At 42.2% G+C, this 21,549-nt stretch overlaps 1 protein-coding gene across 3 annotated transcripts in view; it reads right to left on the reverse strand.

Annotated features, from left to right (window-relative positions):
* Positions 1-21,549, reverse strand: part of LOC138267607 (SLAM family member 9-like) — a 345,225-nt gene that overhangs the window by 178,023 nt on the left and 145,653 nt on the right. For 2 of the 3 annotated variants that reach the window (XM_069216668.1, XM_069216669.1), the window contains exon 3: positions 10,125-10,400. The exons of the other annotated variant lie outside the window; for it this stretch is intronic. In XM_069216668.1, the coding sequence (XP_069072769.1) occupies positions 10,125-10,400 (276 nt within the window). The remainder of the gene's footprint in view (positions 1-10,124; positions 10,401-21,549) is intronic. 3 annotated transcript variants of the gene reach the window in all.

The following is a 21,549-nucleotide window of genomic DNA, read 5'->3' on the forward strand; positions in this document are numbered from 1 at the left end:
ATACAGGGAAGCACATTTTAGCATTTGGGGTCCAAAAGAGCTTGATGGGCAGCAGGACTGGTCTCGATTCTCTAACAATTTAGAGAGACTTGCAGATGGCACAGGAATGACAGTAGTAATGGGTGACAGAAGGAAAGAAGGGTGCATACCAGTGGGTTCCAGCAACATAAAATATACCACCCTTCCATCATGGTCACCTCCATGGCACAACCGTGTGAGGTTGGGGAGCAGAAATTTGGTGCATTCACATGCCCTGAGCTGTTTCTCCGCACTCCTTCCTGGTCTCTTGTACAATTCTAATTTGTACTGTTTATCAACTTCTGAGGCTTGCTCCTTTATTAGAGATAGATGCTGTAAAGAAGAAAGGGGACACAAATCGATCTGCACAATAAACATAGGAACGCCATTGTTTAGAAATAAAACTGCTTCTTTAGGAGAAGAATCAGTAAGGGTATTTCCCCGAAAAACCACATCATGAGAATTTTGGTGGAAAGTGCTGGCAGAAGTGAGATAACCACTTTGCACTGATAGAAGCCCAAAGTATTTCGCTACCCAGAATGTGTACTTTGAGTATGCAACTACAGTTGGTTTTCCTCAGCAATGATACAAGCTCTGGTAAGGCCAACAAGCTCAGTGACCTGGGAAAATCTCACATTGGGGAGGTGGCTGATCTCGGAAACCTGACATAGTGCATACAGTGTATCCATCCAGCTACATGTTTGCCTTCATCATTTTAAGACATGAACCATCAGCAAATGGATAAATTCGCAAATTGGGCATCAATAAGATCAATGTGTAGTAGCGGTGTCATGTTCAGTTACCACAGAACAATTGTGGGTTTCGCAGAGATGCAGGGTTTAGATGTGTCAACAGATCAGTGTGATGTGGAAGCAGACAAGCTCAATATATCTTATCAGGTAATCTGTCAGTGGAATGGTATTGGGTTAGGTGGTAAGGACGAAGCAGCCACAATCTAAGGTCAAATTCAATATAATATTCTCAATGACTTTGACAAGATAGGCAGCAACAGGAACTAAGCAGAGACATGGAGGAAGCTATATAAGGTCTAAAGCACAAAAATATTATGTTCAGGGCTTTTTCTGATCACTATGATCTTGCACAAGCCAAGGGCAAATCCATATTGGACAATGCAGAGTAAATGGTTTTGTATAATCTGAGAACACCAAGGCAGGCTCGGAGGTAAGGGCTTGTTTTATTTGTGCAAATGCAGATTCATCTTCTTTACGACATTGCAAACCACCATGGAAAGGCTGGCAGTGAGAGGAGTTGTAATCAGCTAACTGCTGACATGATGTTGAGAACCATGTTCCTGGTGGATACGGCAGGTTCCCTGGTGGTACGCCCACCATGGTTGTAATTGGGTGGTCGGACTGCCCGGAGTGCGGTGGTCCGACAGTCACTGCAAGTGTGACGGTCCTCGGGCCGCCACACCAGTAATCAGGCCCTAAGTCTTTCATTAGAGCTTTACAAAGGATTGAAGAAGGCCCCAAATATCCTTGAAGAATTCTCCTCCATGCCAGTTGGGGTATGCTGAATGAGAAATTGAAAAGGAATGGACTCTGTTTGTGAATGGGTATGGAAAAGAAGGTAGAAGATAAATCCACCAAGACAAACCATTGGGCATTTGTGGAGCTATAGGAGAGGATGGTAGGAGGATCGGACACTGAGGAAGGCCAGGGATAGCCACATTAATAGTGGCCCTCAAATCTGTTCACATTGCTATTTCTCACCTTCTTTCATATGTAGAATAGGAATATACACCCGCTAACAATTGGTACCAAAACACCTTACTGGATAAGGTCTGCAATAACTGGTCAAATTCCCACTTCCGCTTCAGGCTTTTGAGGATATTGTGGAACACAGTGCAATTTTTAAAAATGTATTCTTGTTTTTTGGATGTTAGACCTGGCATCCTTTGTTGTGGTCTCCCCTAACCTTTTGCCTCAGCTTTCCAGGTTATTGCTATGTGCTGGACTCTGTTTTTGCTTCGCTGGGCACTTTACCAGTGCTGACCAGTGCTAAAGCCCAAGTGCTCCCTATGTGAAATTGTACGTGTAATTAGCTTTTCCATAATTGGCATATTTGATTTACTAGTAAGTCCCTAGTAAAGTGCACTGGAAGTGCCTAGGGCCTGTAACCCAAATGCTACTAGTAGGCCTGCAGCACTGACTGTGCCATCCACACAAGTAGCTCTGTAAACATGATTCAGGCCTGCCACTGCAGTGTCTGTGTGTGCAGTTTTAAACTGCCAATTCGACTTGGCCAGTGTACCCACTTGCCAAGCCTAAACCTTCCTGTTTCATACATGTAAGGCACCCCTAAGGTAGGCCCTAGGTAGCCCCATGGACAGAGTGCAGTGTATGTTAAAAGTGGGACATATACTGCTGTGTTTTACATGTCCTAACAGTGAAATACTGCTAAATTTGTTTTTCACTGTTGCAAGGCCATCTCTCTCATAGGTAACATAGGTGCTGCCTTTAAATATCCTTAAAGTGCAGTTTCCCTTTGAGAACAGATAGAAATGCAGAGTTTGGGGTCTCTGATCTCACAATTTAAAACACATCTTTGAGTGAAGTTGGTTTTTAGACTGTTAGTTTGAAAATGCCACTTTTAGAAAGTGGGCATTTTCTTGCTTTAACCATACTGTGACTCTTGATCTTTGTGGATTCCCTGTCTGGGTTAGACTGACAGTTGGGCTGTTTGTGCATCTCCTCTGAACAGTGACATGAAGGGAGCTGGGGTGTAGCCTGCCTATTGTGATGAGCCATCTGGGCTAGAGTGGAGGAAGGAGTGGTCACTTAAACCTGAATGGGCTGTGCCTGCCCTCACACAATGCAGTCTCCAAATCGAAGCATTTGTGTTTCTAAGCGCTATTTTTTGTGTTTAATCTTTGAAAATTCATAACTTTGCTTGTGTATGTTGGATTTTTCGAGCAGGAAATGACCACAGCACTCAGCAACGTACAAATTAGAAGAGTATAAGTAAAAGCTTGTATGTAGCAGTTTAGTAGGTAAATAATTCAGTATTCTTCTTGGTGTTCCAGTAGGCCTTTATTCGGATTAATATTTGTGAATCCCAAGGTACAGTCAAACAGGCACAGGATTGTTGGATTTGTGTCGTTTTGGTCTTGTTTTGTTTAGATAAATATTGGCTATTTGTCTAACATAGTGTTGAGTCATTCTGTAGAGTTTTAACTGTATTACTCTGTGTGTAGGTACAAATAATTTACACATTGTCCCTGGGTTAGGCCTTTTTTGCTCGTGCCAAGCTACCTAGGGGATGAGCAGGGGACACCCAGGTGTGTTTCTCCTTTGCCCTGGCTAGAGTGAGGGTCCTTACTTTGACAGAGGGTAACCCGACTGCCAACCAAAAAACAAATTTCTAACATCGGGCAAATAGAAAGACTGCACACGACATATTTAACCTTTGTGGACCATAAGGTGGAGGTCATTTGAGCAAGCCATTCAGACAGATATTTAGATAGTTTAGAAATACCAGCAGGGCTTTTACAGCCAGTTCGGCTTAATCGGGTAAGGACCTTGTCTTCCTTACTCTATGACACACTGAGGTACACTCTGGAGTATAGAAAACAGTGCAGTTTGATTTACACAGGATGCCACAACCCAACAGTTCAACTGGTAAGGTAGGGGTTAAAAGCAAAGCATACCTGTCTGTAATGGCACCAAGCATTATAGACAGGATTAGAAATGCAGCATGCAATGCTTTGATCCGAAATACCAATTGCATCTATGGAAAATCCTTGGAGAAATAATGAACAGAATTAAGAAGTTTGAGGGGGGATTGTCTTCCTGAGGCAAGTAGTAGTTGTTTTGTTGACAATCAACATAAATACCTTTCTGATCTATGGGAATTGAAGTATTAAGGGTACAGTCAACACTACACTCAAGCTTTCCTAGTTTCAGGTTACAGAATTTGTGAGACATGGTTTAATTCCATTGGGTGTTCCCAAGCGCATGATTTAATTCCAATGAGGTACGTTTGATACAACATTAGGACAATCCCTTTTGCATTGATGCAGCTGCCCACAGGCAAAGGACGACTGTTGGACCTGCCCTCTCTGGAGGGTCACACTCAAATGGTTTGCCTTTTACCTTTCACTTTTTTGCTGACATTGTTTTTGCTTGCTTTAGGGACACTGCTGTCAGTGCTAAAGTGCTTGCGCTCTCACCTAAAACTTGGCTTATACTCAAATGGCATATTTTATTTACTTATAAGTCCCCTGTAGAGTGGTATCCCATATACCCAGCGCCTGTAAATGGCATGCTACTAGTCGGCCTATAGCACTTATTGTGCCACCGACTAAAGCAGCACTTGAAAACATGTTGCAGGCATGCCACTGCAGCCTGCAATTAGTGTTAAACTGCATGTTGACTTGGTATTGAAACCCTCTTCCCAAACCCTAAACTCCCCTTTATTACATATGTCACCCCAAAGGTAGGCTGTGGGAAGCCCATAGTGCACGGTGCTGTGTAATTAAAAGGTTAGCCATGTACTTTTAGGTTTTACCTGTCCTGGTAATGGAAAACTCTTAAATTCATTTTTCACTATTGTGAGGCATACCTCACCCTTAGGAAAACAAATGATGATTCTTTATAACATTTAATAAGCTGTCATTTGCAAATGGGACCAGGTAGATTTATCTTGATTGGTGTCTATGAAATTGTAATGGTAAGCACTCTTTAATACTAAAGTTGGATTTTTTGTTACAATTTTGAAAATGACACTTTTAGAAATTTTGCATTTTTCTGCTCTTAGCCCTTTGTGCCTGCAGCCTGTCCTGGGTCACATGACTGGCTGAAGCTGACAGTTAGGCTTTGAGAATTCCCTTGCGAATTAGACTTTGATAATTCCTTTGTGAATTCCTCCCAGACCCTCACAGGTGATTTGCCACACTTTATAAAACCTTGACTGATTGACTGAAGTGTGTCTCAGTGGGCCATCTGCAGGCAGGATGGGGGTGGAGCTGAGCACAGCCCCACTTACTACTGAGTAGCCTGGGCTCTACCTTCACACAAAGGGCATATCAGCCCTGCATTGTCACTGCAGCCAGCTTGGAGCTAGGGCAGGGGAGCCAGGAAAATCCATGCACTTCAAAGAACCTGTCCAGAAGCTTCTTTCACCTTCCAGAAGAAAGCCACCAGGGTATAAAGGTAAGACCTTCAGACCCACTCTTCAGAACACCTCTGGACCTGTGGATACTCTGACAAGAAGAAGGAATGATGTGCTGCTGAAAGGATTGCCACTCTGATGGACTGCTGCTCTAAAGAAACTGTTGCCCTGGTGTTCTGACCTGCTGTCCTCTTGCCTGGCGAAGGGGGTCTGGAGCTGCAACATCACCCTTGAACCCAGGATACCAAAGAGACTCCAAGGGCTAGTATGTTGGCCTCCTCATCGCAGCCTCAGGGACATAAGGCTCCCTAATTAACTGTGTCAGCTGCTGGACCCAGCTGAAGTGAATTCCTGACCGTAAGTGGTGCCCCTCAGGTCCTCGACCCTTGGTGTGGCTCTGAGAGCTGCAATCAAGCTTTTGGGCTCTTTGTGACTGTGAACGGGCCCATTTGCACCGAGATGTTGCCATTCCTACCTTGAATCAGGGTAAAGCTTCATCAGCTCAACCCTTTGCGTTACAGCATCGATCACTCACGGGGACCGCCAACATGTAGTTCCACTAAATCCCACCGTGACACCTGGCCTGCTCTTCGCACTATGCCAGCAGCCTCCTGTGGCACTCTCTCTGCTCCTTGAGTACCCTCCTCCCTCACCGTGAATGGGACTCTTAGCACCAATTTAAGAAGGTAAATCTTCAGCAGTATAACCTAGTGACAGTAGCTGACTTGCCTGAATTTTTGATTTTGACCCTGTCAGCGCGACCAGATATACATAGTTGGAGCATTGTGTTTTTGGTGCTATTTTCACTAAAATCTTTAAAAATTCATAACTCGGGTTCTAAGGATTCAATTTTTGTTGTTTTATGTCAATTAATTTATTAAAATGCACTCTATTTTTCTAAATTGATTTGGACTTTTCTTGTGTTGTGTTTTCAATTTATAACTGTTTGTGTGCTGCACAAATACTTTACTCATTCCCTCTAAGTTAAACCTGACTACTTTTTGTGCCCAGGGTTAAGTGCAGATTAATTTAATTACTTTTTGTTGGTCACCCTGCAAGGGACACTGAAGGATCTAATCAGTTAGCTTCTGGACTTGGAGTTGAACTACTTCGGAGAATTCGCTGCTATACTTTGAAAAAAGAATGTGTTATCTTCAACCCATGTTTGCATCTTCTCAACAAAGAATATCTTAACAAAGAACTACATAGCTCATCAGTATATCACATCACATATTCCTGTATAAGACCTTGTACACCTTTCTAAAACACACTCTAAAACGCTATACAGGGAACATAACAGTAGTACAATAAATTGGTTTATGCCACAAAAACTAACAAATGCATAACTTGTGGGTCACTGCCTGAAGCCTGTCTCTGGGCTTGGACAAACCTGCCATAGGTAAATGTAGTGTCACGTGCTCTGTGTACCAAGATGTTAAAAATAAGGCCAGGCAGAGTATCTGTGGTATGGATAAATAAGAGCGTATAGGTACATTTATGAGGTAAAGCAGTCAATTTCTTCAATATGAAGGGCATACTCCTTGCTATACAATTATTTAATTTGAGAGTCGGGTGGCAGTGGATGTGGTTAATGTATATATTTTATTTTTTGAGGAATACTTTACCGTCTGGTTTCTCTCATAACATTATACTTATGTAAACACAATACCACCACATGCCTACTGTTTGGAAAATCACCACATTTAGCAATTAGGCTTCGCAAGGGCAGCACACACCTCATGACCAGATCTGTCAGCATCAGGGTAGCTTCTTCAAGTCTCACATAGCTTTCACATAAGAGGCTTTCTGCCCTCCTAGCTACATTCCCACAGCCTTCCTCCTGCCTAAGGTGGCTATCTCCATGTAACACTCCGCAGAGCTCTTTACAAGGTGCAAGCCAGTTCCGTTACTCTTGCCAACAATATTTTTTGTGCAGGCTGTGGCTGAGGGTGTGAGGAAGATCTCTTGCAGTTTTCTATTTAGGACAAGGGCCCTCTCATTACAACCTGGGCGGGCGGCGGAGGCCGCCCACCAAGGTTTGATCGCCGAGCGGCCGCTTATGCAGCCGCAATCCCGTCAGCCGCATTACAACATCCCCGCTGGGCCGGCAGGGATGTCGGGTGTAACATTGGAGCAGGCTCCTAATGGAGCTGGAGGTGTTGCGACCATGCGACAGGTGCAGCTGCACCCGTGGCGCTTTTCACTGTCTGCTGTGCAGACAGTGAAAAGCGGGGTGGGGCTGTGCCTGGGGGCCCCTGCACTGCCCATGCCAGTGGCCCCACGACTCCCCTTCCCACCAACCTTTCCATGGCGGTCTCTACCACCATGGACAGCCTGGGCGGAAGGGGAGTCATAATATCCCAGGCAGCTCTGCAAGCAGCGCTACCCTGGCGAATTAAAACCGCCGGGACAACCATGGTGGGAAACCGCTGCGGTCGTAATACGCCAGATTGTACCGCCAGCCTGTTGGCGGTACAATCGCCAAAACAGCCCTTGCGGTCTTTGACCGCCAGGGTTGTAATGAGGCCCAAGGTTCCTAGCCCCAAGGACAAGCATAGTGAATTGTCAAATCTTTCTACATAGGGGAAATGTCTTACTGACAAATGATTGTTTTGATCCCCATCTCAAGTTTTGGTGCACATCGGAAAAAGCCTCCCTCCAACCAAGAGTCCCTGACAACCCGCACTTTCTCTGAATGTGTTATTATGTTTTCTCCATTTACCAGTATTTCTGTTTTATATACATAATCAAGTTAAAGTCAAATTTACTATATTCAGTTACTGAAAACCATAAAAGCACACATTATTAAAGAACAATATAATAGCATAAAAACACTTGTAAAAAGTGTTCCAAAGAACAACTAAAATGCCATTAAAAATACATGGAAAATAAATAGCAAAAACTGATAAATAACATTCGCGACACAGACGCTGAACGCAAACAATTGTCTGCAGCCCAGTATTCCAGCCAATGCTGAAGTTGAATGTGGAGGCGTCGCTAATGACAGATTAATTCAAAACAAGGTCGTTTCTGGGCTCTCTGGCAAATCAGAGGTATTTTGTACTGAGCTGATGGTAACATCACACATCTGTAAAGGAAAATGTTGTGGTAAAGTTTCGCCAACTGGGCTATATTGGTATTTAACTATTCCAGCCTAATGAGATAAACCAGTATATTAACATTGCCTAAAATGTGGATATCCATGAATGGAATACATTACCCTACCAAAATCACAAGTCCACCACGTGTCCTCGGTGACTGCATCCCTAAAACAGGGGCTATCATGAAAAAACATTGCTTAGCCACATTACCTGTAAAATGAGGCATGACTGTGACGGCCAAATCAGTTACTATGACCTGAACAGTGGTGTACAGACCCAGACACGAGAATGAACATTCAAGGGAGCAGATGCATTTTAGACAACAGCAACTCAATGTTTCAATATTCACATTCAGTGATTCTCAAACTGTATAATTAGTTCATGCCTAACAACCTACAGCAAACCATATTTGACAACTGTAATCCCTAATACATACATTTTCAAAATGATTTAATTAATGATTACGATGTATAATTGGTTAACCTTGCCGCACCAATGGACACCATCTCTTTCTTCCGCCTACCTCATGGGTTTAAATTCATATTAGATCTTAGGATGTAATGGCCACATCGACCTGAGAGCTCTGAGACTGTCATCCCACCCTACTTGCCCCATCTGTAGATCCCAATCTGCATAGTGGAGAATCTGTTACTGAATATGAAATCTCTGGTGTGGCAAATACCCTTTCGGCAAACTTGAATGCTGAATGGACCATCATGATGCTGTAAACTGTTAGGCATTCATTGTTTTATTGCGCAGAAACAAACTGGGGTATTCCTTTGTGAAACAAAAAGAAAAGTTTTTGATGTGATGAGTGTTCTTCATGGGTGTACAGCAAATGTCAGTCTATTCCTGCCAGGAGCTGCCAAGCCTGTCATGGTGATGCAAGGTATGAAAATATCAGTGGTGGAAGCCTCTATTACGCTGAGTTTCTGCCACTCTGAGCAAGTGGCCCACTGGCTGCTGGAAAAATGTTTCTGGCAGGGGAGCTGTTGAAGCTCTACTGTACGAATCACAGTGGTCACACCACATCTCAATGAGGCCACAGAATTGTGGGTTTGACAGGATTTAGGTTCCCATTGATTTATAACATGTCTCCTTCTCTATCCACCCTTAAAGGAGCCCCCAAGTCTCCTTCTACAGTGTTGTCCCTCTGCTGTTTTTTTCCAGTTGTGCGCCCTTGGCGGCTATATAGTTCTTAATGAGTGGTCTACAAACAGCCCTGGCAAACATGTTCATGCCAGCCTACTCCCTACCTACATCACGTTCCACTCATGATTGTCTTTCTCCATATGCCCCTGTTGTTCTGGCTGCTATAAGTCCCGGGGACAGTGAGAATGACTAAGGAGGTGACCCGGGAGGTTCCCGGTGGCTCCTGTTCACCCATTCTGGGAAAGGACCAATGGAATACATGGTCTGTCCTGTCAAGCCCTTTTCTTAATGTCTCAGCAGTACATCGTCTCACTGGAAGTGCTTATGTGCCCTGTTGAACTCAGTACCCAGTCATCATTGTTTTTTTTTTTTAGAAGTGTGGCTGGCAAAAGAATACCATGCCTTAAAGCATGTGAATCAAAAGAACCTGAGAAAACACACAATACTTTACATGAAGGACCACAGTAGGACCTCAGGAACTAGCAGAGGCATTAATCCACTTTCTGTCTCTGACAGCAGTGTCATCTATTTCAACATTTGTATCTAAATCTGCTTTAAAGCCTTTACTATTAAAGTTTACTAGAAAAACATTACTATATGTTTACCCTCGACACCTTGCTGATTGACCTTCAGCTGCCATCTAATAAGCTAATAAACACAAGACCTGTCTGTAGGGCAGTGCTGAAACACTATATAGTAAGACAAAGAAGAGCAACTTACCTCTCGGGCAAACATTGAAAGTGGAGGTGTTCTTCTGGTCAGCTGGATTGCTGACCAGGCAAAAGTATTCAGAGTCCATTAAGTTTCCACTGAGTGACAAGTGGAGTTTTTGTCCAGCAGAGATGTTCTGGTACTGTGTTGAGTCTTTAGTTTCTCTCTTTATCCAGAGGAAATTCAAATAATTTTCAGTGGAGATACGACAGACCAGAGTGACATTGCATCTGTCAGAGGTGTTACTCAGTGATTCCTTTTCTATATGTGGGACGGGAACGGGATCTGTTATAAAATATTCACAGAAATAAGACTCTTGTAGTTTCTACATTTTAGATCTGGCATATGGATCACAATATAGCAATGATCAGCGCACTGTGCTTACCATGATCAAGTTTTGCCAAGAATCAATCAACAAACTGAAGGTAAATACACCGATTCAATGTAACCCAAAGTCAGAGAGTGTGCAATCAGCCCAGTACCTTAGTGCTACAGTCTAGGATCTTCTCTACCTGCCAGATCATTGAATTGTTTGTATTAGCATCTTTTAAGAGCTAGAGCAGACTGGAAAGGTATGCCTTTTAATAGTTTGATAGAATACTTTTCATCTTTGTGAACTGTAGTGGCAGGACACTCAGAATGTGGATTTGCTTTGTTCTTGGAATGAGAACAGTCAAAGAGTTTGTAAGATAAGGACATGTTATCTGAAAAGGCTCCAACTACAAACCAGGAAGGAAAGTGGCGCATTGTGATCTATCCTGTTTATGTTAAAGATATCTTCAGATGAGAACTACTGTGAGCTTATGAAGCTTAGGTTGAACTGGCATAAGGTGACCAAATGTGTCCAATCCAGTCTTGTAGGAGAGTTCTAGCTCTCCTTGAAACATAAAGGTAATAAGGAGAAATCCACTGCCAGAGTCATGACGCCTCAACACATCACACCAATTCCCTAGTACACTTTGACTGATACTGGTTACAAAGGATAAAAAACATCTTTTACTTGCATAAACCTCAACACATCTCCAATGAATATGATGAAAATAGGTGAGTGAAGAAATGAGAATTACCAGTCAAATCAAAACATGAAATTCTCCTACTAAGGAGGCGCGGATAAGTGTCAAGGACTAGAAAGAAACGGCATTTAGATTAATATCTAATCCACATTACGCAGACTGTTGACTCAACTCCCACCATCGAATGAGTTTACGAGGAATGTTAAATTTCAATATTATCAGAGGCATCTGGAGTGGGAAAAATGCTAGATGTTATCTATAAGAGTAAATATATATTACTTGAAAGCAGGAGTATTAAATTCCCTCGAAAACCTGAGAAAAGCATGCAACGACCCGCTATGTATGTATACGATTCTGTTTTCATTTATTTTACAGAATAGACAATCGAAGGTTGACTAAAGATGTTCGCAATTTATATATGATGCATTGCAAACTCTTGCACATGAAGCTGATCTTGTATTTAATTCCCCAGTACACAAGTGATGTAGAGATCTACTTTATAATTGCTATCATTTATTTGATTGTTATTAAAGCTGATATTATTTTTAACTGAATTTATGATCATAGCATTGTATTGGGATATAATGCATTGTATTACTTTGTACTGTCAACTGACATGGCCACCTGTTAGCTTTTTCCAATTTCCTTATGGCCACAGTCCTTAAGGTTTTTTTTTTTTAATTCTTCGTTATTTTATGAAAAATAAGAACACCAATACCAACACAGATAACCAATACAGCAACCTGGTTATATAGTAGGTTTGCCATCATATATATTAGTCTTGTCATCATTTATATACATGATATTCTACCCATTCATTATACATCATAGGGGTCGTCAGTCACCAACATGTGACATCCGCTTGATGTCTCCTGGTGCTTCTGCCCCTTCTGTTACATACCCGATCTTGTTCTGCTCTCCTACTCTAATGGTGAAGCTCCCCAGGACTCCTCTTGCCCCTTTATTTGTTCACTGGCCTGTGAAGGGCCATTCTCTGAAGACATTATCTATATGTGAATCATTTTCGCCCACTCTTCCAAGACATCTTCAATGTTCTCATCCCTCTGCAGCTCTCTCATACATCACTCTTCAGCCATTGCCACTCTGACAGATCACTTGACCAGTTCTGAACACCTTAGGAGCTCTGGATGCAATCAAATGCATGGTTTATTAGCAACCACGGGGCTACAAATCTGTTCTAATCTTGCACTGCTTCTTAAATTTGGATATCAATCCAATAGGCAAATGGTTCCCAAACTTTTTGGATCCATTGCCCACTTTTTAGAACAGCAAACCTTTGCTATCCACCTATCGGTGATGGACAAGAGGAGGGGGATCTTTTAATGTAACTAACGCAGTGTGTGGTAGCGAGCTGTCATTTACAGACAGAGCATTTTCTATTTAAGTGATCACTATCTGAACAGAAATATAGCTTTACTGATAAACCTATATAGAACAAACATGACAATGTGCGGAAATCGGGTTTCTGTGACTACTTAGCACTTGTGCCTCACTGAGTAAAGGCTCTTGATTTGCTTTGTTCCTATTAAAATCTCTGTTTCCACCACACTTCAGAATTACAACAAAATGCTCTTCATTTTGCATTTTCAAACTACATTTTTTTGTGTGTTGCAAAAAGAAAAAAAATATTCTCAATTTGCAGTCTGAGAAGAAAAAGTAAACACCAACACCATAAACAGCAATTTGTCAGAAACCATAGGGACTGTCATTTGACCTCTGTCTTTGAAGCACCACATGTGAAAGATAAACACTTTGGTGTTCCACCAAAAATCGTCTAGCAACCCACCAGTGCGTGAAACCCAGAGTTTGGGAAACAAGGCAATTGGAAATACTACAGTCCTTAATGATTGACTGAAAAGGGAAGGAGAGAAATGATTAAATCAGCCTAAGGACTAAAACAGAACACAGCAGGAGTAGGGTACATTTTAAGTTATTAGATGCAGTTTTTAGTCCCTTCGCAATAAATTATAACGCCAACTCAAAACAGGCACATTTTAATTGCTTTAATCAATAGAGAGCATTAGCTCTACTCTCCCTGACCATGCGCTTGGCCTTCACCATCTCGTTGACTTCTAAGCATGAAGACAGCAGTGGGATCCGCACACATCTGTGGGATCAACAATTGCTCGGGTTGTCAGATTTAGTACCTGACGCCTCCACTTTCGGTTAAAGGGATTCACTAGAGACCTCTTAGGGGTTTCCATGCCCTTGTGTCCCCCAAAGATAGCTGGGCAACTAAACACACAGCTCATGCTTTCACAGAATGACAGTTAAACAAGAAATGCCTTTGTCAGCAGGTTCAGCGTCTCCGCAAACTGTTTCCTACCACAGCCCACCTTCAGGTGGAAGGGAAACTCAGAACACGGACCTTTTGCCAATTAATATGAACGTTTTAATATACTGCTGGTGACCTGAGGCACAGACATTATTGTGAAAATAACATCTTTTATTTTTCAAAATGTAGGAGACACCATAGGTCTCTTTCACTAAAAATAGAGTCCACAGATAGTCTTAAAGAGGCTACATTGCTCGTTGGGAGACTGAACTTCATGAGGAGCCACCCTCCATGTAGTCCAGTATCTAAAGTTCCTTTGGGCGTCTTTCAAGTTATTTCTTTTATGATAGTATACAGAAAAAGCACACAAATTAGTTGAGTTGACAATAAATAGTATTCTTGTATTAGTGAAGCATAAATGAATAGATGCAGAAAAAAGTAACACTGGTGCATGAGCAGTTTGGTAATTGATGTAAAGAAAAGTTGCTAAAAAAATAAAAAGAGCATCACCACTCAGCGCTAGACCTAAATAGCGCTATCTTTTTCTATGTTTACTGGGAAAATGAAAGTATCTTTAAAGGTCTTTAGTGACCACTGCGTGAAAGTGAGTTGTGTCATAAACCAGAGTATCACCCTCTTTTTTTTTACTGTATCTCGTCATTCACACCAACCTGTCTGGATGTGGTGTGAAATGTCTTTATCTAGGGGCCAGCACAAAGATTTACTCTGATGGTCTTGAATATTCATGCACAGGAACAGAAGAGGATGGAGGAGGTATGGTGTAATATTGGTGCCGGCTAGACAGGCTCTTTAGCTCTCAGAGCTGTGCATTATGTTAAACACTTAAGTAAAAAACCGAAAGACTGTTTCCCATGGAAACCAGTCTTGCTGTTGTTGGCAGCAATCTTTAAAGCTTGGCATATACATTTCTTGTTGGCCCTCAGCAATCTTGCGAGGCATGCTTGATACATTGTTGCACAAGTGGAACTTGATGTTGATACTTAGAATTCCTACAAAGCTGATTTGTGAAGCCCCTGCCTTGCACAGCGTTCATTTCAGATGCTGTAATGATGTTATGAGTGATGTCATAGAACATGTCATGATTGATGCAAAATGAGGTGAAATGAGCAGCGCATGGTGAGGGAGCGAGTTATATACTCTTTAGGGCACACATTATTGTTAATTGAGATAACTATAACTGGCAAAGTTTACTGTTTTTCAAGTTTAAAATGTTATGTAGTCACAGAAATTTCCACCTAACTATATTTTCACTTTAAAATTGTTTTTAGCGAATTTCTAAGTTTTTTAAATGCAAATTAAGATATTACCATACCTAACTATATCGTCACTTTAACCCTTAGTTTTTTCAGTGAATTTCTAGTATTTTATTGCCATACTTAACTCCCATCCAAGGCTGCATCTGTGCCCAGAAACTGTGTCCAATCCCTCGCGGGCAAGTAAGCCCATGCCGTGGCATGTGGTTGTCTGCAGGGCCTGGCCTATGGCCAGGCCCAGCATCCAACCACTTGCTGGCAGCCAACCCAATGCCACACAAGGACTTCGTCCATGCACAGTGTGTGGATGGCTGCAAGGCGACCTTTCATACTGCTGGTGCCAAACTGCCTGTTCTGCCCCTGAACCATCGGCAGCTGGGCTAAGACACGCGGGATGAGCACACGGCCTAGGTGTTGTTTTAAGTAAGACAGACCTATTGACAATGTCAAAGGATCAGAATACCAAAATATAAAAATGTGAGCCAATTGAATATCCAGGCCCCAGGGAACCAATCCCTCAGGGTCTTAGGTGGATGCCCCATTGCCCACCTGGGGCACCCACAAGACACAACATTGGGGTTTGTGGTGGGAGCCCAAGGGTCACCCGCAGGCACCCATACTGGGAGCAGCGGGAGACGTCATCAGGTGCAGGTCGTTTTCTATGCTCCCGCCAGGCAGGAGCAATCTGGGTTTAGGTAAGAAAAATGTCTTATCAAATCCAGTGAGAGCATTTTTGCCACTCTTGCCAGTTGGGAGCAGACACGTTTTCCCTGCCTGCACTGTTGTGGACAGGGAAACAGTGTCCCAGGAGTGGGTTGCCAGGGACACAGTGATTGAGTTGGCCCTAGGAGATGAGGTCTCTGGGGTTTTAGGAAGCTGGGCGAAGGGGGCAAGGTAGGAAAATGATTAAAAAACATTGCTATTTGAATCACAGTGATCCAGATATCAGTCATCATCTAGGAGAAGATCAACTGATCACTTTTAGAAAAGCTTCATCATTCAAGAATATATTAATACATAGCCATTTCAGTCCTAAAACTCGGACACAAGCCTGGTTAACACATGAAATTCTAGGGTTTAAAGGACGTGGCAAAAGCAAAGCATGCAATATCGCCTACAACACAAAAGAATTTGAGGACACTAAGGGACCCATGTATGTACCTATTTTCTCATTGCAAAATCGGGCCGTTAGCGACGAGAAAAATGCTTTTTGGTATGTACAGACCCATTTTTGCGATTTGGTAATCTATTTACTGAATCGCAAAAAGGGTTTGACAGTCGCAATTAGGAAGGGGTGTGCCCTTCCTAATTGCGAGTCGCAGTCCAAAGTATGATTGTTTTATGACCGTGAATGCGGTCACAAAACAGTAGCAGTTAGCACCAGTCTTAAATTGGTGCTAACCTATTCGCAAAAGGGAAGGGTCCCCAGGGGACCCCTTTGTGAATGGCAGCAAAAATATTTTTTCAGAGCAGGCAGTGGTCCCAACGGACCACTGCCTGCTCTGAAAAAATGAAAAGAAAACCTTTCATTTTTGTTTTTGAAATGCATCTCATTTTCCTTTAAGGAAAAATGGCTGCATTTAAAAAAAACTGCTTTATTTAAAAGCAGTCACAGACATGGTGGTCTGCTGTCTCCAGCAGGCCACCATCCCTGTGAGGGTGGCCAGTCCCAATGGGGCTGCAAATTGAGACCTACCTCATGAATATTCATGAGGTAGGTCATTAGCGACCCCATTGCGAATCGCAAACAGTTTAAAGTACACTGTTATACATAAGGTTTTGCGGCTCGCAATTTGCGACTCGCAAACGAGTCGCAAATTGCAAGCTGCAAAACTCGGGGTCGTACATCTGGCCCTAAGAGATCCTCAGCATTTTGTTTTGTTGCTGCAAAATTACAATGGGATACCCCACCCATCATGCTGAGGCCACCCAGCAGGGTTGGGGGCCCCTGATGGAGGCTGCATATGGATTTTCGTGTTGGTATGTAGGGGCATGACCCACTGGCCTCCGTATAAGCTTGGGCATTTATCCTAAATTATTCGCAAGAGGAGGTGAAAAAGGGATATATGAGCGAGGTTGGACCTCTCTTTCAGCAGCTTCAGGCTTCCTTGTGTTTTTTGGAACGGTGATGGCAACAGCGCCGGTAAAGTGATGTTTTCTGAACAAGTATTAGAACCGTATTGGAACACGTGGCCATTTTATTGTGACACTGGATGCAGTGTGATTATTGATGTGAATTACAATTGTGGAGTTCTTTAACACTGTTCATCAAGATGCTGATAAAACTCTGCAGTATGGAATGCAAACATTATCAGCGCATTATGGGAGACGCATGCTGTTAATAGTGAGTCACATGATTTATGATGTAAAAGCACTTGCTTCACGAACGCCTGAAACCATTTACCAGTGATAGAGGATTTTTAGCCGAAAAGCGTTAGGACTAGTACTTTGTGGACGCTGTTACTTCTTTTTGAAGAAAAGCAGGGATGTGAACTGGAACTGGGCCTCTGTATTACGTTTTGTTGCTGCAATATTACAAAGGGACACTGTAGTGGCAGAGTACAAAGGATTACACGTAGAAGTCCATTTGGGTCTGTTGATGAAGGTTTATTTGTTTCTGTCCAGCAAAGACCCCAACCACCGGCACTCTCAACTGACACCTCTCTCTCTACCTACGGTTTGTTCTATTCACTCCCTCTCAAACATTCCTTTATGGAATCCGAGCAGATTCCATAACAAGCATAAGACACCATCCCACCTCCCTCACTTCACCATAAAACAAATTAACTTTCATTCTTTCAATTTAAACTTAACTCTTAAATTGTAAAATTGACATACATGGACAAAACATAAATTTTGTAGAGAAGTGTACATAATATGCATATCATCACAATAACTTTACAATACATAATCCTTCATATAAGAAGGGCTTTTCCGAACACGTTGAGGTCTGTATCCTTGCACGGAGTTACTTCTTGAAGAGTTACTTCATGACATCCTCACTTCGAAATCATTCTCACTAACTGGAATAAACTTTGCGAGACTGTTCAGGTTCCACACTCTATGATTATCCAGCTTCACCACATTCCTAAATACTTTAATCACCCTGAAAGGTTGACTGAATTTAGATTAACCCAGTTTCTTAGGTGACTTTATCTTCACCCAGTCTCCCACTTTCACTACTGTCTCTTTAACCGCCTTTCTGTCATCAAACAACACCTTTCTATGCAACATTTTCTCCTTCTCTCTCTCTCTCCACTCTCCAGTTTCATCAACTTGATTGTCCACCAAAAATCGTTTCTCAGAAACCCATAAGGGCATAATGTGAGTGTTAGGTCTCCTTCCTCTGAACAATTGAAACTAAGAAATCACAGTGGATGAATGTGGAGCAAAGCGATACTCGTTCACCTTTTTTCTTATAGCAACCTCTGAATTGCTACTTGAAGTCAATGCCAACTGTATACTCTCTTTTAAGACCTTAATAAATATTTCCACAACACCATTACTTTCTGGATGGTATAGGGCAGCCCTTTTATGTCTCACACCTCTGTCTTAAAGAAATTTCTCCATCTCACTTGAGGTAAATTGTACACCATTGTACAAAAGAACTGAAGCAGGAAAACCTTCTTTCTCAAATAAACTTTCCAAAAATCCAATGACCACCCTAGATTCCACTGAATTCACAATTATCACTTCTGGCCAACGTGAATACATGTCAATACACACTAACACATACCTGTCAAAAGAGTTAATCTTTATGGGTCCCAAGATGTCAATCGCTATATCTGACCATGGACCACTAGCTTGCTCTCTTAAAACCATCGGTTGTGTCCTACACTTCAAGCCTTTATCACACTTAGAGCACTCAACATAATTCCTAACTAACCTTTCAATCTCTATATCCATGGCAGGCCACCAATATCCTTCCTTCACTCTTTCCTTTGTTTTGGCTATGCCCATATGACTAGCATGGGCATGCCTCTTCAACACATACCTTACACCAACAGGTGGAATAAACTTTGTGCCCCTCATGAGTAGTCCGTTCCTTACTGATAATTCATTTCTAACTTGCCAAAATCCTCTCACACATTCTTCACACTTATTCTTCTCGCACCAACCATTACATACACTAGACATAACTTTCATCAAAACCTCATCCTTCTTCAACTCATCCCTCCACTGCTCCTCAGACACAATCCCTTCAGAAATCTCACAAACTTTAATTTCCTCTTCAGAGTCCTCACCACCCTCATCCAACTTGCTTTCCACATCCACCATCCTTGAAAGGCAATCTGCCACCACATTATCTACACCAGGAATATACGCTACTTCAAAACTAAATTCCTGCAGTGCCACAACCCATTTCCGTATCCTATGTGACACTAAATCAATCCCTTTCTTACCAAACACTTCTTTCATTGGTTTGTGATCTGTCTTAACCAAAAATGTCCTTCCCCACAAAAACGTTCTCAACTTGCGTACTGACCAATACACGGCAAGCGCCTCCTTTTCTACCACCTAATAGTTATACTCTGCTCCTCTCAATGCACGTGATATAAATAATATCGTCAGTTCCACTCATTCTTTTTGTGCATTAGAACTGCTCCCAATCCTTTAGAGCTTGCATCAGTCACTACCCAAGTTTCGTCCCTACTATCAAAACTACCCGGATTTGGAGCAGAATTCAGGCATTGTTTCAAGAAACAAAATTCTTCCTCACACTTCTCTATCCATAGGAATTCCTCCCCTTTTCGCAAGGGTTCTCTCATAGACGTAGTTCTTTGAGCCATATTAGAAATAGATTTACTATAAAACTCAGTCATGCCCAATGCTTCAATACGTCCTCCTTACTTTAAGGTGTTCTCAGTCTACTAATAGTATTAACCAGGTCCAATACCTGTACTACTTACAACATGACCGAAGTACTCAATCTCTCCTACATCAAACTTAAATTTCTTTGTCTTCAGGGTCAAACCTGTATCTCTCAGTCTGGACAATACTGCTTTCACCCGCACATCATGCTCCTTTCCACACGACCCCACAATCAACACATCATCATGGTATACTCTTACACCCTCCAGAATACCCAGAACATGTTCGATAATTCTCTGAAACACTGCAGCAGCAGAAATCAGACCAAAAGGTATTCTTGCATACTTGAACGTACAAAACGGTGTGACAAAAGCAGTTAATTCTTGGCAGTCTGGATGTAACCTTATTTGATGGTATGCAGACGCTAAATCTAAGGACGAGAAGTGCTTGGTACCATCTAAGAAGCACAAGAATTCACATGTATTAGGCAGAGGGTAGTGATCCACAACTACCATTTTGTTCAACTCTCTCAAACCTACGCATAATCTTACTCCACCATTAGCCTTGGGTGCCATAACCACAGGCGACAACCACTCTGTAGCCTCCCCCTCCTGTATAATCCCTTCACTGACCAACCTATCCAATTCCATCTTCATGCTGTCACGTACTGACAACGGTACCCCTCTAACTTTAGCTACCCCTGGACTTGCATTGGATTTCAGTTTTAATAGATGTAAATAATTCTTAAGTCATCCAATCTTCTCGGTAAACACTTCCGGAAACTCTTTCGTCCATCTTACACTACCTTCTAGACCAACAATTGGCTTACTTTCCTCTAGCACATTAACTGAATCAACACACGCACAGCTACCCATATGCTTTCTACTGCATTAATATCACACTGGTGTAACCAGCTTATTAATGAATCACCCTTCATGGAAACATAGATCTTTCCCGGAATAATCATGTCACCAAACTTGATGGTTCCCCAAAAATATCCCAACAGACGTATTGGAACACCCCCATAACCTCTAGGTTTGATATCTGGCTTAAACATTTGAACACACCCGGCCAACTCCTGTTCATAAAACGTTTTCGGAATCAAAGTTATCTTAGCTCCAGAATCAAAGAGCTTTTTTACCACACTCCCGTTGACCTTGACTTGTTCCACTGGACCATTCGGAGAAAATCCTTTGACTTGAAAAATATTATACTTTTCATCCGGATCACTTTCACTTAAATCTATTTCTTGAACCTTCTTCAACTCCTTTACAGATCTACAACATCTTGTGAAGTGTCCTTTCCTTCCACGAGGTTTACACGTAGCTTTCCACCCAGGAAATCCTTTGTTGTTTGCAAAGTGACCTTCATTGCCACATCTGAAACATTTTCCTTGCTGAGATCTACTGGTGATTTTATTAGTCTCGGTTCCTTTGTTAGTGAATTTAGACTTTTGTACACTGTGTACAAAATCTCCTTTTCTACTTTCAAGATTATTAGTGGCCAAGGGCATTTCCTTCTTTAAAACTTCAGTACAGGCTTTCAAATGTTCAAAGTTCTTTGCAGCAATCAACACGTCTTGTAGAGATGGATTGTCTTTATGTCACATGCCCTCCCAGGCCTTTTCATAACAGATACCCAGCATTAACTGATGTCTTAGTCTTTCCTCTAAAGATGCCCCAAAATGACATGTGGAAGCCAACTTGCGCAATTCTGTGATATACTGTTCAATTGTTTCCCCTGAACGTTGAATGCGTCGCCCAAAGTGAAACCTTTCAAGTACTGTACTAACCTTTGGAAGATAGTGTAAGTCCAATTTCTTAATACAAATTTCAAATTCGTTCAGGTTTGTGGCTTCTTGGTCTTGAAGGTCTGGAAGATGTTCAAAAACTTCCTGTCCTTCCGACCCCAAACAATGCATTAAAAGAGAGGTTTTCCTTTCGGCACTTAATGCCGCTCCACAAACCCTGGCATAATGCGAGAACACCTTCTTCCACTTCAACCACAGAATTGGTGGTTCCCCTGGTGAGGACAAGAAA

This window comes from Pleurodeles waltl, chromosome 12 (genome assembly GCF_031143425.1).
Source record: "Pleurodeles waltl isolate 20211129_DDA chromosome 12, aPleWal1.hap1.20221129, whole genome shotgun sequence".
Classification (NCBI taxonomy): domain Eukaryota; kingdom Metazoa; phylum Chordata; class Amphibia; order Caudata; family Salamandridae; genus Pleurodeles; species Pleurodeles waltl.